The sequence below is a fragment of the Chlamydotis macqueenii genome, chromosome 10 (genome assembly GCF_036417535.1).
Source record: "Chlamydotis macqueenii isolate bChlMac1 chromosome 10, bChlMac1.mat, whole genome shotgun sequence".
Lineage (NCBI taxonomy): Eukaryota > Metazoa > Chordata > Aves > Otidiformes > Otididae > Chlamydotis > Chlamydotis macqueenii.
In genome coordinates this window covers 14,800,288-14,819,208 of record NC_141565.1, presented here as the reverse complement: position 1 = coordinate 14,819,208, position 18,921 = coordinate 14,800,288, and the positions used below count along the sequence as shown (strand labels likewise).

The 18,921-nt window shown below is 41.7% G+C and overlaps 1 protein-coding gene across 1 annotated transcript in view; it reads right to left on the bottom strand.

Moving 5' to 3' along the window:
* Positions 1-18,921, bottom strand: part of PTPRG (protein tyrosine phosphatase receptor type G) — a 401,938-nt gene that overhangs the window by 295,748 nt on the left and 87,269 nt on the right. Inside the window, exon 2 of the mRNA XM_086755857.1 lies at positions 14,819-14,923. Within this exon, the coding sequence (XP_086611983.1) occupies positions 14,819-14,923 (105 nt within the window). The remainder of the gene's footprint in view (positions 1-14,818; positions 14,924-18,921) is intronic.

Sequence of the window (18,921 nt, the reverse complement as noted above, 5' to 3'; positions counted from 1 at the left end):
TGTTGGTGTTGTTAATTGCTATTAATTCTAGCTTAGTTACAATTTGTGATATAGGCAGTTGGAGTACTTTTCGCCAAAAATGCATCAAAATCAGACATGCTCTGTTTCCTATTAATGTCATCTCTGGTAGAGCTGGGGGCACGCACAGACTGGAGGCATCTGTTACACACCGAACGGGGCACCGCACGCTTCTCCGGTTCAGCCAGCCAGTGTGCAGGGGTAGGCTGCTGAGGGAAAAAACACATTTCAGTCTCACTGTGCCTCTTATCCCCTTTCAGCTCCACCGAGGATGCCAGAAGGCCCTTGCCTTTGCGTGTTGGGAACGTCAGGAGGATGAGACTGCTTTCTGTTATCACACTGGTAAAATATTTGGGAGCAGAGTATTCACGCCTTCTTCCTTTCTTTTTCTCATCATGAGCAGAACTAGACATAGGCTAGCCCCAGCTTTGCACAGTAATTTAAAATCAATATAATCACAGTGAACTTTGCCACCTCTGCTTCAGCTGAGTAGGTTTTTCATTCGGGTCCCTTGCCATTTTTTTCCCTGAAAATAAGTTCTTCAGTTTCCAGTCTGCCTTGAAATGAAATAAAGCCATCCTTGGCTTCAAAACAGCACATAAGCAGTCTCCCAAGAAATGCAAGACACAGCGCAAACTTCCATAATCTGTACATCCCTACATTGAAACACAATGATTTCCATTAAATATTTAAGACTCAAATATTTATATCCAGTCAATTAAATTGAGCATTACTTTTCCTCCAGGGAATTCTTACCCTCCCTTAGTCCAGAAGAGAGAACCAAAGTGCATCTTCTATACTTACTAATAACACAGTAACACCTAAGGCTATAACTAAATCCCACCCGAGATGCAAAAACGTTGGAAGCAAACATACAAATCTAATATAAAAGAAGATATAAAGATCTCGTTGCTAGCCAACATCAACAAATTACTGTCTCTGCCCCAAGGAGCTTACAGTGTAAGTTCAAAGAAACAGTAAAATGGTGGGGGTGGGGGGAGGTGAGGCACGGTGGGAAGAAAAGGTGACCGATGAAGGAGACCTTTTCCACAGATGGACCTTCACTTTGGAACACAGGCAATTCGCAAGTCTGACAGGCTATCGAGTACTGCCCCAGGAAAGGAACAGTTACTGGTTCCAGAAGCTCCTACCACCAGACCTGCACTGTAGGTCCTAGTGGGAGGATTTACAGCCAGCATTTTGTACAGAAAGAATCACCAGCTAGACTTTGTTAATTGTGTTATCATGCGCACTAATTCATACATCTCTCCTACAGCAAAACCTTTTTATTACAGAATTTCAAAAACCAATACTTGAATTTTAAACTTTAATATGAACTTACATTTTAAAACATTAAATTATCCAGTGAAGCGGACGTGAATGTGAAAAAAGGCCATTTCCTCCATCATTTCATTAAATTTGAAAGTACTTATTTATTTTAATAAGTTGAGACATCCATATGCCAGGAAATTAACATCAAAGAATATTAAATGTGCCCAGTATCACTTAAAAGCCTATGGAGTATTATGCATTTTCAAAAATAGCATAACTCAGCAAAACTACTTTCCCAGCAGTTACTTTTTATTACAGTTTCCAATAGATAAAAGTTGAAAATGTTTACCATACTCTGCACTCCAGTTCATACAGAAATTACAAGATGCAATGTTGAATCGCATGTCCAGGCATCACAACACAACCAACTTCCCTAATTTAAGATCTTCTGTCGGTGCCAAACAGATGGCTGTCCACCACACACTCTTCCAAGGGCTTCTGTGCAGACGACCTTCACTGGCACATAGATCAAGCCATGGACGGCCTCAAATGGAAAAGCTGCAGGTACTTGCACTGTATCCTCCAAACAGTTCTACTTCATTTAGCACAACAGGATAGAATTGTCCCTAATATTTTTGATTGCTTGAACTATCCAGATATTCTCCGGCCTTAATAACCCATCTGCTGAAACTGCAGGGACTTCCTCGCAGAAGCAGGACCCAACTGGCACATACTCTGAAAAGCTACTCAGGAGAGCTTGCAGTTTTGAAGAGGGGCCCATAATGGATTAGCCTGGTTTCCTAAGGAAACAGGCTTACGCATCTGAGCCTTCTATGTGCATCTGGTCTATCAGCTCCCCTTCCTTCCCCCACCTTTTTCTAACCCTCTGGCTAACTCTCACCAAATTGGAGAGAAGCCAGTGATCTCACAGACACAGTATAGCCACCAGTTGTGTGAAATGCAAGCATCAACACAAGGAACAGCGGGAGGGATCACTACTGAAGGCCACAAAAGAAGCTCAAAGCTTATTAGGCATTGGAGACTTTTCACAGGAATATGAAGCACTTAGTTGTTCATAGAGCTACACACTTCCCTTTTTTTTTTTTAATGGCAAAGAAGGGGAAGCCTCTCAGTACCTTCTCCAGCTCACAGTCTTCACCTCATTACACTCTGCTTCAGTCATTCATGCATTTAACGCCAAGCCATTTCTCAGATGGCTTGTACAAATTTTAGGTAGAGGTAACTTTTCTGAGTTTACAATGAGAGCAATTAAGTTCTGCAGACATCTGAGGAGCCCTTGTGCAATATAAACAGTAACTGAACTACACACACTGAACTCTTCTTTACAAAAAGTCACATCCAATTCTCTCTACAAACTTATCTTCACATAGTAAATCCCCTCCCTCAGAGATCAGCATATGGTAATACTGTATCATGCAGCTAAGTGTCTCAATATCAAGTCTCCAGCAGCAGAAATATAAATTAAAAGCATGATCTGAAGTGCCACAGAAGCTTCCAAGTTGGAATCTATCTGAAAAGTTCATGTCATCTCTGGTTAGGAGCAGAGTAGCATCTGGCACGTAAAGTGGCTTTTCATACCCCAAGGGGCCAGAAGGCTTCAGCAGCAGCCTGAGCCACACCTCGGGACCAAAAGACAGCATGTAAAACTGAACGTGAAGTGATCTAAACTCTCCATGACTTCGCTGCCATCGTTACCTCAGGGTAAATCTTACTTCTGTACCTGAGAAATATATTCACACAAACGCAAAACAAATCACACAGCATTCAATTCTTCGTTCTGAGTGCATCCACTTACCAGTTTGTTCATACAGGAGCTTACCACAGGGGACTGACCCCAGCGCTCAAGGACCAGATGATGTGAAATATAGCAAAGGAGTCCTGGGAGGTCCTCACCCAGCACAGTGCAAAAGCATGTGATCAACATTTAAGGAACCTTCATCATCTCAACTCTGAGTGTATTACAGGCAAGTTGAAAAGAAGACTGGAGACATTTGTTTCAGTATTCCACATTAAAAAGGCAACAGAAACTGCAGTCCACATGCCAATACTGATCACCTTCAGGCATTCAATCGCAGGGACATTTCCTCTTTTGTTCGTTTCTGAGGAAATTTATAGACTAAGACAGTTGAGAAAGTCTCGGAAGTGAGTCAGAAATAAAGAACCCCATGTGAAACAGCTCCTCCTGAGCTTTCTGGCAGCTGGACAACTTAGATGTTGGCCTGAATGCTCTAATTACAGCAAGGTAAAAAGAGCAGTATGGGCCAGCTTCACAGACTTCTGCTCAGCCACACGTGGGTAAGCTGAGATACAGCACCCAGCTGCTCTCTGCCCTCCTGGTCTTTACAACTGGGCTCACAACGCGGCCTTACCGTACAGCAGCTATACTAGGACAGATGTGTATCTGCATACTAGATGACCTTTAAAGGTCCCTTCCGACCCTTACCATTCTATGATTCTATACATGCCTGCGGGGCTGTAATCCTATAGTGGTGTGGAGCGAACACGCATGAAGTAAGATTGCATTTGAAGAGAAGTGTAGGGGAGGAATGGTTTACTTCATCCACAGGTAGAACAGACTGGCTTAGGTGAAACTCAGCAGTACTGTTCAGAAGAAAACAGGCATGATTTTCTTTGAGATAGAGAAAGACAGAAGGCCTAATACTCGTGGCAGCAAAGACTCCTTTGGTGGAAGAGTTGCTTGCTGGTCAAATCAGTTCACTTAAGGATTTTTACAGGAGGTACATGTCTCAAAAGGTATCTCACTCTCCTCAGGGTTCAACCACAAGGACTCTATGAGTCAGCAATGCCCACCAGCCCTTACTATGTCAGCTCAAGTTGCAATCTTCATCTCTGCAACAGTGACATAAGGCTCCTAATTCTTCATGAATTAAATCAGTTACCTCACTAACTGTCCTGAAAACATTATCAACCCGCAGTCCCACTCACCTCACAACTGGGCAGTGTTAAGAGATGGGAGTGGGTGGGAACACATACTTAGGAAACATTAATTTAAGGTTCAATTGAATTAAACCCACTTGCTTTCCCAGCTCTACAAAAACAGAAGCTTGATACTCAGGCTCTCAGTAAGGCTTGACATTACTTTTATACTGCAGAACAACATACCTCTTCAATAAATCATGCCAGTGCCAATAGCCTCCCTCAGTTAGGAAGGCTACAGAGATGACCCTTAAGAGTTCAGAGGAGAGTTAAAAACATTTCCAGAAAATCACTCAAGTGCTGTTTAAAGATGTAATTTATATGCACAGCTCTGCACTCCATTGCAGGATTTCATATTTATTTAATTTGATAGTTAAAAGTATGCCCATCCAACTCTTTGGGCACATGTATTCTTTAATAAAAAACTTTGTAATTTAGAGCCAAATGTCCAGTGTATTGAACAGGAAAAGAATGCCTTCTTAATCAGGCCAAACACTGTCCCAGCCCCACTGGAAAACACTGGGAGCACCAAATAGACCAAGAGCTTCAACAAAGCAGCCAGCACAAGGAGAGGTTCAGTTTGCTGCTGAAGGAAGAATTAAGCTCCATGGCTGGATCACCTCCAGAAAGGTTTCCTGTTAGCTCAGGAGCTTCACAACACCTGTGCTACTGACATGGTCTTCCCCAAGAAGCAGCAGTCTCTAAGGCAACCAAGACCTCTTCAATCAGCATTTTATAAGGTTGGATGTGTGGCCTAAGAAACAACGCACAGCACTGGGACTCGGGCTGAATTTCCATCTCTGCTGTATGCCACATGGGCTATAGCAAAGAAGTTAAACTGCCCTGTCCTTCAGTTCCCACCACATAAACACACTTACCCCAGAAATACCACAAGAATTACAACTACCTCGGCTCCTAAGCGCTCATACTGCAGTACCAAAGGACACCTCAGAACATACATAGATGAGACTCTCTCTGCCTTTCTCTAACAGGCACGTGATGTTCTACACAGAAGAAATGCCCACCTACTGCAGACACTGCCCCATCAGCAGCCAACAAGGCGCTGAGTGGGAATGCCCTGCCAGCAGCTACCACAGCTTCGCTCCCGCTCCCCCTCGCAAGGGAGCCCAGCGGGGCAGATTGCTCCTCGTGCAGGCAGGGGCTGCTTTTTCCAAGGATCAAAATGATTAAAAACTGCAAGTCTTTGATGCCACATTCTGCAAGACGGAAACACTTTCTGGAAAAGGGGAGAGATGGGGCAATTCCCAGGGCAAAGATACTGAAAAGATTATCTTCTGAACAGCGAGTGGAATGACACAAAGCAGCCCTCTGACATTGCAAAAATAATATAAATAATTCCACATCTACTGCAGTACTTACTGGCCTTGCTTAGCCCTTTCATACAAAGGCTCCACTTACATCCCGCAACTAGAATTCTGATTCACTCCTTGATTATTTCATGCTTGGACTATTGCAATAATATTTGTGCCAAGTTACTTTTTTTTTTTAAATCCACACACTACAAGGCTATTCAGAGCTTCCCTGCTTGCTTTGTTTCTCACTGCAGTATCCTTGCTGTTCACATACTTTTTCCCCATGGTTATTCCCCTATATGCATTCAGTTATACATGAAATCAAGATTGGAAGTTCAATCTATTACTGCAATCATTCAAGAACCTCAAGGCAATAGCAGACTCCAACTTTCTGTGTATTCTCCAGTCCATTTGCTGAGCTTGTATCACAGGTGCTACCCAAATACTCCATCTTTCTTTTGTATGTTTAAAATATAGACATTTCACATGTTTTTATGTCTCAAGAGCTTGAAATATTTTATACTATTCCCTATTTTAAGGCCTAGAAATCAGCTAAATTGACAAATTTTTGCTGCACTCCAGCACACTGCGTTTTATGAAGCAGTGCACTGGCTGTTGCCATTCCAGAGGTTTTCTACAAAAGTCCCAGTGTTCACATTGAAAGAAAATCCAACAAAAAGCTGAGTACATGTCTGAAGGAGTGAGGGGTCCCTCCTCCCCAGCAAAGGCAGCTCTCTGTGCTTCCTCATTTCAGCATAGATAGCCAGAGCTGTGACTGCAGCAGTGCAAAGTAAAAATACTTTGATGTAGTATTGGAACAACTATATCTGAAGCTCTGAAGATTTCATCTAGCATCTGCTGTAGTTATTTTATACTTTTATGCTGTGGTAGGGAAAAACTTCATGAAAGGATGAAAGTTGAGGGAACGTCTGGTTCTTTGCACCTCTTATATTTAAGCTTCTCAAAGCTATTCATCTGCCAATGGCCTATCTACTCAAAAATAGTAAAGAAAAAATTCAGAGCATTCAAAAAACCAAGATACTTGTTTTAATGTATTTAGGTCATGAAAAACAACCATCTTCCAGAAAGAACTCTGCCAAAAAAAGGAAAAAGGCAATTTTACCATAACCATGTCCAACATCTAAAATTCAAGCAACCATTTCATTACCGACTGGATACCAGGATTGACTGTGACAGTACTTGGAATAAACTGTATGTGTGGCACAAAAGAAAAAGCGGTAAGAAGCGAGAGAAAACAGTATTAATAGTATTCAATAAGGAAATCGTGTCTGTGTCTAAGTAGAAACTAAATTACTATCTGAGGTTTTCTTAGCAGATTATTTAGAAACTTGCCAATAGACAAACAAAGGAAATGACAAGACTCTCAATCAGAGCTGTGTTCCCCAGCAATATGGCTTAGTAAAAATGATACAGACTCCTCGGACTGCTTCTGGCAAGGCTGGCTCCCCTTAGAGGACTGCCAATGCTGAATACTCAACACAAATGCGTGATGGTGAATTCCTTATTCACACTAGCTTATAGTTAGGAAGATACACCTTGTTCTTGGGGATAGAAACTTGAAAACTTACTTCTTCATTCTCATAACAAAAACAAAAGATAGTATTTCATATTTGTAACTTCACAACCCAGAATAGCTAAAGACAAAAAGCATTCTCCTTGACATCCTCCTAGTAAGCACACACTTTGATACAGATTCTGCAGACAAGTACGTGTCCAGTGCACATTTTTACAGTGCCCAGCTCATGGACATGACGACTCGTGACCCAGTACAGTCAGAATACAAACCATCAAAATAAGCAGATGGTATTTCCTGTTTATTTGGGAAAACACACAGCAGTATAGCACTCGCTTTAGCTGTGCACAATAAAAATCAGGGTTCATGCTTAGACAGAAACAGCAAACTCTCAAGCTATGGTTTTCCATGTTTCTCTTATGAAAGAGTGTAACATTGATTTCTGGAACAACTGTTACTCTAAAATTGCACATGGAAACAAATAGATCACAGCTGGTTTTAGCAGGGTTCAGTGAAGACTACAATTCATCTCTGATGAATGCAAATAAAACATTCCAAGCTCAGTTTACTGATCAGATCAGATATTAATGGGCACATTTTTCCTAGTTCTCTCAGCCTAGTTCCTCTTTACAAAGACAGCTGTCCTGGTTTTGGCTGGGATAGAGTTAATTTTCTTCCTAGTAGCTGATATAGTGCTAGGTTTTAGACTTCTGCTGAAAACAGTGTTAATAACACAGGGATGTGTTAGTTACAGCTGAGCAGTGCTCACACAGAGCCAAAGCCACCTCTGCCATCACATCACCCCAGTGAGTGGGCTGGGGGTGCACAAGAAGTTGGAGGGGACACAGCCAGCCTGACTGACCAAAGGGATATTCCACAGCATATGGCATCATGCTTGGCATATAAAGCTGAAGAAAGAAGGAGGAAGGGGAGACGTTTGGAGTAATGGCATTTTGTCTTCCCAAGTAACTGTTACAGGCGATGGAGCCCTGCTTTCCTGGAGATGGCTGAACACCTACCTGCCAATGGAAAGCAGTGAATGTATTCCTCGGTTTGCTTTGCTTGTGTGCACAGCTTTTGTTTTACTTATTAAACCGCCTTTACCTCAGTCCAGGAGTTTTCTCACTTTTACTCTTCCGATTCTCTCCCCATCCCACCGGGCAGGGAGTAAGTGAGCGGCTGTGCGGGGCTTAGTTGCTGGCTGGGGTTAAACCACGACATCAGCTTAAAAGATGAAGGAAGGGAGAGAGCCAGAACCTGCTCATTTTGACCACCTTGCATTTAACAGAGATAAGTACTCAGAGCGGAACGATAACTGTGCACACAGTATGCCAGAGTTTTGGTCAATACCAAGATTTATTATTCTGAGGGACAGAGAGAGTGAAATACTGACCACGGCAAATAGGCCATTAGTTACCTCTCAGTTCAATAAGTCTTGATGCTTTCCTTACTATGTGCTGATTATTTCCTGTCCAATTCACATTAGTAGCTTATTTAATGAGAACAATCTAAGCAAGTAGAGAAATTCACACATTTACAAAGGACATCACCAAGTTACATTTCATCACAGTTAACACCGTTTGCTATTCTTTCAGGAAATAACCTTTACTGATCTTTCCTGTTTTAATGCCAGCAATTTCTTTTGAGAAGAACACTCAATTCTTATATTCACTACCGGTTATATTTTAAATAATAGCATCTTAAAGGACAGCAATAACTGCGTAAGTGTTGTAGGACAAAGCATTCACACGCTGATAGTGTCCACCAGCATGACAGTGTGGCCACAGTTCCTATTCTTAATGGACACTTTTCCTCGCTCCCAGGGTCATCCGTACTCTTGTGAAGCCTATTTTTCTTCTATTAGCTTCTATTAATGTTCATGGTAGTTGCACAGAATCTTGGAGAGAAAGGATCCAACATTTTATACAGAAAAAACATCAGTAAGGACACGCATAAAGAACAGAAGCATCATAAGTAGTGCTAATAACTTCACAAAGAAAATGAGAGATCAAAGGTACAAAGAGGAAAGAGATGCTTTGAATACACCATAAGATTAAACAGAAAAAATGACTGTATGCATTTTCTACATAGGGATCTCTTTACAAAGACATAGTTAAATAAAGAAGTAAAAAGAAAACATACATGTTCTTGGCCAGTGTCTGCCTTTTTGTTCTTCGAGAAGCCCAAATGGTTTTGATTACTTAAAAGTATTCCTTGAATGAGTCAGCTTGCAACACTGAGGCTGATCAGCAAAACAGCCATCAAGAGAGAAGGGTACCCAGCCCTGCCAGCATCAGCACCACAACTCAACTGGGAAACTCCAGTGACAGAGGCACCATCGCCTACAACTTCTTACCCCACGCCACTGCAGCCTCCCATTCCATGCCCATTGATCATACATGTTAATACTGGGAATAATTAGATGTATCATCTTGTATCTGAAGACTCCAAGGGGAGTTTCCCAATTTGAACAATCAAGTAAAGAGCAATATTTCCCCATAGCTACTTCTGGTTTTCCACAATCTCATGCAATGATTGTGACATTCATTTTACATAACAGTTTTACAGAAAAATAGATATGAGTAGGTACAGGCCCTTCAGAGCTAAGCTACAAGCATCTGTGTCAGCATCTTAGACTGTTATCTCCTCCTAAAGTCCTGACCCTCTCACTAACCATTTTTTGGGCTACTGCAAGGCAAAACAGGGTCTGCTCAGGTCACCATCAAAGTGTTTGCAGCACTGACAGATGCAACACTTAACATTGAGAGGCATCTTTAAATGTCTGGAATATTATGCTCTGTGAAGTAGCACACATTACACCGGGGAGTGCCAGTCAGAAAGCCCTGGATCTGGTAGATATTTCAATTGCATATCTCTGTATGATTTATTTTCAGGTTGGTGGTTTTTTGTTGGTTTGGGTTTTTCTTTGGTTTTTGTTTTCAAAAGAGCGCCTATATTTACAAAAATATTTCCGCACTGATGACAAGGCACCCAAACTGCTATGTGTCACCATTACGGCTATTAGAAACATACTGAGTTCTGTGGCAATTATAAGGATCTGCTAAAAATAATTTCAAACTTGTCCATTCAGTGGCTAGCCCAGCAGAAAATATTATCGTGAAGAGACAAGACTGCAGGGAAGCACACTGAGGATCCACACCTACTTCTTGCTTTGACTGTGCTGTACCTATTCCACATCTCTGTTACGCTGCAAGTAATGTGGCCAGGTGCAATTTAGGAAGTCTCTGGCAAACTGCAAGACACAATCAAGGAATAAATACTTTGCCAAAACATACACGAATACACATGCACAGAGAAATCCCCCTAGAAATGTAGTTTGAGCTTCCTGAAAAAATCCTAAAAAGAACATCTCGGAGGTCTCGGTCTCTGTTCAGTCTTGCAGTTCCTATTTAAAGACAAGTTAGTCTTCTGTTTTCAGTGTTTGCTCACTTCTGAATTTGGTTTAGAGCTGCTAGCACAGACTTAACAAAGTTTCTTCTCAAAAGCTGATTGTGTTTCCTTCTGTCTTTCTGACAGAACCCATTTAAAATGGGCCTTTTTCATTTAATTATCTAGTCTTTATTTTTATGAGCTTTATTTCTGAACTGGAATAAATGTTACAGCCAGAACTGTGTCTGCAGAGGGCTTATTTTATAAAGCTTAAAAATCCTTTCTTTTACAATTGGACAGTGAAGCGAGAGCTCAGCGGTACAGGCTCTGCAGTTTTGCCCAGGGCACGCGCAGCGTGAGCACGGGGCTCTGAAGTTCACGGGGTCCTGTCGCAGAGACATTTAGGTTTATGGTGCCTTATACAACTGTCACAGACCCAAGGGCTGTCTGACTCCTGATCAATAACTGAAGTTTATCCTCTCTAAACTCTTGTGCCTGAGAGGAGCAGTATTACCAGGCAGTACGTGGCAATGCCACAGATAGCTCATGAAACCAGGGGAGTTCCTGATCTCCAGAGTCTAAACCAGCTCCTGGACCATTCACCCTCCACAAGAGCACTGAACAGCAGAAGTGTTTCCTACAGGCTACAGAGGAATTACTGCAATAGCACAGCATAGGACAGATACATCCTGTGGAAGATAAAGACTTAAGGGCTCTCTGCAATATGGCCGTGCCCTTTTTCCAACCCCAGGCAGGAAAACCACAACTGGCTGGCTGCTTTCAGACCTCTCCACTCCAGGATTTATTACAGAACACTTAAGCCCAAAAATACAAAAGCTCTGCAAGCAGGCAGGCACAGCCATAAACGCAGAGAAGCCTCTGCTGCTATAAATCGGTACAGCTCAACTGAAATCAATACAAAGCCTTAGGCCAGTAGAGACACAGCCATGCTGGTCAGCATTGGGGTTCAACTGTCCACTGACGGCTGGCAGAAGCTGTCCTGGCTTTTTTTTACTCCAGTTGGCAAATTCCCTTAGACAAAACTTCAAATTCACCAGCGCATAGCCTAGCATAACTTTCTTCCCTGCCCATAATTGCTGGGGCTGGGCCAGCAGATTTTGTACAAGTAACCAGAGGGGAACTGGCCTAATCATCTGAGGACAGGGAAGGGAAGTAGCCTACCAGCTAATGTCTGTGAACGAGCTTGGAAACCATTGACACAGACTAATTGTTTGCTGCCAAGTAAAGTTTCCACTCTCTGTGGGCTCATTTGATGTAAACTTCCTAGTCATGTCCAAAACCCTTCCTGCACGACACACGTTGTTAGTACATAAACTGCTTAGCCGAGCCCTGCTCAGGAGTCCTGGGAAATATTCTGGGGAACGGAAAAGCAAGGAGAAAGAAACAGATAACATGATCATCCTCCTCGCTGGGCTTGGCTAGAAACAAACATCTGTCTGGCACCTGGGCTCTGCCACCCACCATTTATTCCCATCTTCAACCTAAATGCAGAAGCTAGGTATTTTCATTACCTCTGGCCCCCTCAGTGAGCAAATAGGGGCAAAAGACATCAGACAAGAGAGGCTGAACTGGCTGAAAATCCTGCATGGTGTTGGAGGAACCAAGTGAGGGGAGGTAAGAGAGAGAAACTCTCACATATAAAAAGCTGTGACAAAGCAGCAGCCTGTAGAAGCATCCAACTTCTAACAGAGCACGGATTCCTTTTCCCGCCTAGTTGCTCATTTTAATTTCCTCCCTGTCTTGGGGAGATGCTGGCAATACTGAGACTCCTGCAGGACACAGCATCGACCCTGAAAAATTCCTTTAGGAATAACCACAGCTTCCCCAAGTCTCTACTTGCCTTTGCCTTTTCCCTCTCAGACACAACCCAAAGCATTGCCTCAGCATTCACACTTCACATGTAGCGCTGCCCCTCCTGCTCTCGTGAAGATCCCTGGGCACTCACTACAGGGCTTGGTGGGACAGAGATGCTCCTCCTTGCAGGCAGAGACCACAATGTGACTCAGGAGGACACCAGATCTCCATCCACATCCAGGATGGGCTTGCTCAGGTACAGTATACGCACAACCCATTCAGCCGGGACACGCAGTACCTAGGCTGTTTGCTCACATCTGTATTTCATGTCACAAGACCTTTGGTGAAGGTCCACAATCTGCAGCTGGAATACCTGATCCCAGACCACAATCCCCTGGAACAGCATTTCAACCTGACAAAGAATCCTGAGAAAATAGTATTACATCCTCTTCTGGTTTCTTGACAAATGCTGGTAAATACATGATTTCCATCTTTTCCATCTCCTAATTTACTCCTTTTATCAGCAATAGTGACAAAAAAAGATCTAATTAGATAGCAATAATAAAGTAGAATGGTATGTGATTGACAGCTGAGCAGTCTCTAGCTGTTCTCTGAAAACAGATTGGCTATTTTCCACATAGAAGTAGGAGATTTATCAATAGACAAAAGGACGCAAAACCCAAAAAGGTAAGGTGTAATTATATATCAGGATTATCAATTTTATTTTGACATAAATCTAAAAGGATCTGTGGGTGCTAAAAGCTTTTTTGGAGGGGTGAACAAGTGATATTACTCATAAAGGAAGAAAAACACCATCACAAAAATAGAATTAGGAAAACTGAATAAAATGGTGTGTGGTTGGTTTGTGGGTTTTTTTGTTGCTTTGTTTGGTTTGGGGTTTTGGGGGGTTTTTGTTTGCTCAGAGTCCCCCGCCCCCCCCCCTTTTTTTTTATTTAAAACTAAGACTGGTTAAAAAAGAAAAAAAAAGGCCAGTAACTCAAGTAAAGAGTTTTGACACATATGACAACAGAATAATTCCACTAGCTTTACCTTTTATAAACATTTTCATTTAACTACCTGCAATGAATATTCCAAACACATTTTTCAGTAACAGAAACAAAATAAACCTGCCAAGTAGCACTTAACTTGTAATATTTTACAGAAGACAGCAGATAGGAATAGGCCATTCATTCCAACATACAAATCTTTCCTCTATTTGTTTATTTCTAGTCTTGATGAAAAAAGTTATTTTAAACTGCAATATGCCACAATATCTTGTGGCAATATTTGTCTATCTGATAATAATCTCGAAGTTTAACAAAGAGCAGTCATTTATCCTACATTACTAAAATGTTTAGATTTATTTCACTTGCATGACCTCATTTGCAAATGAGTTAGCTTGTATTTTGAGATTTAATAGAGAAAACTTGTGACATCTGGTATTTTGTGTATTAATGAAAAAAAACTCTAAGCTTACCTATAATCACTCATTTCCATTGAAATTTATGGTGTGTATGAAAGAGAGGAGCTGGCAGTCAAAATTAGCATTTGCCTGTTTATCCTCTATCAGTATTCAGACTTCTTACAAAATAATATTTTTCCTTCAGTGAAAACTAGGCCTGCACAACATTCCTCTTGGATAAGCATCAAATGTTTGAAAAGCATCTCAGATCTTCCAGAAAAGCACGCACAAGTTCATTATGATGCTTGAAATCCTCATAAAAACTTTCTAGATATTAGCCATTTTTCCATAGAGTCAACATACCCATTAACATAGTTTCAAGTTGTTGTTTTTTTTTTTTAACAACTTCAAATACAGATCTGGAATTCTCTAGACCCAAACCAATCATCAAACCAGACATCAAAGACATTATTCTGAAGTATATTTTGATTCGTGGCATTTCAGAGATGTGCAGACACATCAGGTTTTCCGTAAGACTTACAAGACCAGTAGGACAAACTATAAAATACCCTCCCAAAATCCTACCTTCTCAGCATCACACATCCTGGTGTGATGCTGCAGTGACAGGTCTCATTGTCGTCATTATACACTACCGCAAAAATACAAGCACACAAATAAATAATTATAAGATTTCTAGGGTTCTGTTGTTCTTTTGTTTTGGTTCGGTTCGGTTTTTTAAATCTGGATGTATATATGGATGCTTACAGTCTTCCTAGAAGGTTCAACAGGGTAAGCAAATGGTGAGCTTGGCATTTCCCTGGATAGGTAAATCACAGAAAAGTTCATGGGAGTATGCCTTTTTAAGGGTGTATTAATAAACTAAAAGAAGATTGAGAGAAGAAGCAGAGTAATAAGGGAAACTCTCCAGGTAAACGGCAAAACTGCAAGAAAGGAAAGAATGTGTGTAGCGAGAGTTTGCAAGGAAGTCAGAAGAAGAAAATACACTGTAAAACTAATTTAAACTATTTCTAAGCATAGTAGTAACAAAAAAAAAAAAGTAAACAATTTGATCTTGGAGATATTCCATCTTCCAGTCCTCTGAAGAAGTCAACTCACCCGAGTATGCCCAGTAAGGATCCCCCGAAGCCTTTCGCCTTCGTATCTGCACAGAACTACCATGTCTGTTTTCATGCAGAGAGCCAACATAACCTTCGGTCAGAGCTGGGAAGAAAAAAAGCAGGAATCGTTAGGAATGTGGTACTTACTCCCCGGAGTTTATGCAGTGAGGTTTGCTGAGCTGAGACTACAGACTTGGCATTGCTTAAAAAAAATTAACAGGCATGTTCCTCACCCATGAAAACCCACCATCCAAAATGATTCACAGAAGCCAGGACTCACTGATGTTGTTAGTCTAATCTGGCACATGCCTGCACAACTCCATAAGGAAATTCTGATATACACCAGCAAACAAGTATGAGTCATGATGTATGACCAAAGTTTCTCTGTCTAGACCCAAAAGATACTTTATTTTGCTAGTGACTACCAAACTGATACTTGCAATTCGAAATACAAAGTATCAAGATCTTTAAAAGAATACTGATGCAAGCATGTGGAACACGCTGGTGCAGTCTTATCCTGGTCATAACAACTGCATCTATTTTAAACCACATCTGAAAATCCCACGTAAAACAGTTTCACTCAGGACCAAATTAATCTCCTCCATGCACAGCCTGCGGACCTGAGCCTACAGCGTGCTGGGTCTCAGCACAAGCAAGGCTGGAGTAACATTGTCCCGTGTGATTCACTCAAGCAAGGGCGACGTGCAGCACTGCCTTCAACCCAGAGGGAAGTTGCGTATGTCAGACAAATACTCCGTGTGCAATACCAACGCCTTACGACATGAGAGACGCCAGTAACAAAGAAATCCTTGTAAAACTTCACAGGCTAGAAGGAATTAAACTCATCAACCAAAACAGAAAAGGACGCATCCTACATTGCATCCTAGGATTTTTCTTTTCTCCCCCAAACAATGTATTTATTTTCTTGTAAAGGAATGCACAGCTTCCAAGACGAAGTGGGTTGTTTGGGTTTTTTATGTGCAAATTGTGTTTATTGTTTCTATGCATCTGACTGAATCAAACTAGAGGTGCGTGAATTCACAAAAGTCAGTAAAAAAATCTGTAATAAATTCAACTACTTTTTTCAGAGCACCACAGCCCAAAAGTTTTGTGCTACAATAAATGCACACAAACAAAAAGCCCTTAGATCCTCAGACACCAAATGTGAAGAACAAGAATGCACCACCTGGCTTTATGGATATTTAAGTCCAAACGATCCCAAACCACTTATTTGATCAGTAAGACACTAGTTGAATAACGCCAATTCAAACTTCAGAAAACCATGTAAAGCACTGCTACCCGTAGGCAGTCACCAAGCACTGTATTATCTTCTTTCCCAGGCCAATTACAGCTGGGCTGAAACGAAGACTGTAACAGGTCTTTACTGAACATCAATCTCAAAGTGGCTTTCCTTCCCGTTAGAGAAGCTCCCAGGTGACACCCGCGTTGTACTGCGGTGCCAGAGAGCACGCTGCGTCCGAGGGCTGCGTAAGTACGCTAAACCACTCTACAGACAGCCTTCACTCTGCAACGTAGATCGTGGATTTCTGCAGATTTTGGAATCCTGTACTGGTAGGAAAAGTCATGCAATCTCAGGAAAGGCATTACAGGTTTGCCCCAGCCAAATTTTCTCTTGTGCAAGCAAAGGTACTAATTGTGCAATTTATTAGGAGCCTCTGGTTTGAATGAGTTTTCCAGACTTCCTGGCAACTTTCTAAATGCTAATTCACTCCAGGCTGCGAACTAGAAACGCTGGAATGCATCATGCTACCAGGATTTGTACGCAACACTATATCATATGCTTTATTTTCCTCTTCTGATTTACCCTAATACATCTGGTTCAGAGGCACTCACTTCAACAGGAAAGAACAGGTAAAAGATATGGACACCACCCCCCCCCCCCCCCCAAAAAAAAAAAAAAAAATTGCTAAGATCAGAGACCATGAAAATCCCAAGGAAGAGAATACATAAGTAACCTATGTGGATGGCTGGAAAGGCTATCAGAAGTAAACGGCCCAAGTATTCACTTAAAAATCACATGCTGAGAAACACACCTGAAGTCCCTCCTTATTACTAAATGAAAGACAACAGCAGCTTTCTTCTGAGCATCCTCTACACAGAGGAGTTGCCATTTTTTTTTGTCATCCCAGAAAAATTGATTCCTGCATGTAGAAGGAAGATTTCACCCTACCTCCTCCCAGGAATAAGGTACTCCTGCAGGTATCTGCTCAGTGAGCCCTTCCAAGTGCCTTACCACCAGAAGAAAGAAACTATGTCTAAATAATCTGTATTTGTTGAAGGTGAAAAGGCTCTGACTCAGTGGAAAACATCTGAAGTTGTAAAAGCCTTTGTACTGCTAGCTTGAACCGTCAAAAAGCCACACGGCAACCATGGTATGGCTATGAATCATACCACTGATTTTCAGTGTCCTCTGTGCAGAAAACTAAATTATGCAAATCCAAGCCTTTACGAATGCTTAACTTTAATGTGAAATTGAACATTCGCTTCAGTCAGCATCTTATTTATGCAATTAAAAACCTGACATTCTTGTGAAAATATGCAGTTTTAGTTTTCTGCATAGACATTGAATAGATTTGTACATTTATCTATGCTCATAAATGGTGAAGAGCCATGCTGTACACAAATTTATTTCCACCAAAAAGGATGTTATAACTGAACAGAGGATCTCAAGTATTTGTCAAGAGAACTGTGGGAAAGAACTTGCTGGTTATACTGCTAAATACCTTCTGTAGGACTGAAAAAGAAACAAATTGGAAAACCCTGTTCTAAATAAAATCCTGCATCACTGTTAGGCGCCCAACATTGAAGTCAATAGTTCCCTTACAAACATCCAATAATTCAGCAGTCATTAGCAATTTAGAGAAGATATACATTTACTGGATAGCTGCAGGAACTCTGGGAAAAGGATGATGGGTCAAGAACTCTGGCTATGCTGTGAAGTGGAAAGGTAGTGGTCTGTCTCTATCAAAAATCACGACACCACCTTCTTCTGTAAGCTGTCTCTGTCCTCCAGCCCGTTCACTTTACAGCCATGCATTTCTGCATGGGGCCACACAAACACTACAAGAGCACACCGTGGGAACAAATAGCTATTGTTGGCAATATCTTTTACTGGTAAAGTCATCAGGAAACCACAGACTCAATCTCACGACGCTTTTGTTGTCTGGTGTCAACTGCGGTCAATGGGCTCTCTCACACTGAAGAGGTGCAAGGTACAGAACAGAGCATACAGTGGCTTTTCAGATAGAAGTTTGGAATAGTCAAAGCATTCAAGTCAAGTTATTTCAAAAAAGAAAGTGTTTCATATATCAAAACCATTTTATGTTTTAGGCAGAATCGTTACTTTTTGCAGATTTTGGGGAGGGCTGGGGATGTAGCTTCTGACAAAACCAGCTTGAGACCACCAATGAAAATTTAGCAGCCATCTCAGTGTTGTTGAATCTGCTTCTTTCACTGAAAATATATACAGATAACATTTTCTTCAGCTCCAGCCATTAGAGTGCATTTATTCATCTTTGTGAAATGGTCCAATTCCAGTTTCAGAAGCTATATTAAGTGACTCAAACTCAACTTACATCTTCCAGTCTTTCTAACATCCAAACAAGTTTCAAAGAAAATATTTACGAAAGCAAAGTTATTTTAGCACCAATTACTAGAGGTTTCCACAGGCCTTTTTCAGCTGGGATACAGTTAACAGCTCAAGAACAGAGAGCAGCCAAGTGTTTTCCTGCTCCACTCCTGCAGAACTGGAAGCTGGAGAAAAGCCAGCAATTAGACGGGCTGGTCCAGCACAGAGCAAACACGGGGAGGCTCCTCTCTTCTGGGAACCCTGGAAAAGCTGGGGAAGTGGAAATCGGGACAATAGGAGGGGCAGGAACATGCTCCAGGAAGGCTCAAAATGGAGCGGCCAAAGTAGAGGGGTGGGGTGGAATATAGGCACCGACACAGAGCAGAAGGCAGAGAGGAAGAGGAGGGACAGCAGCAGCCTTTGCCCTGCAAGGTTTCACTTGATACATCACACCAGTGCTGATGGCAGAGGAGTAACAGATACGGTAATATATGGTCTGAGACTTGCAGATA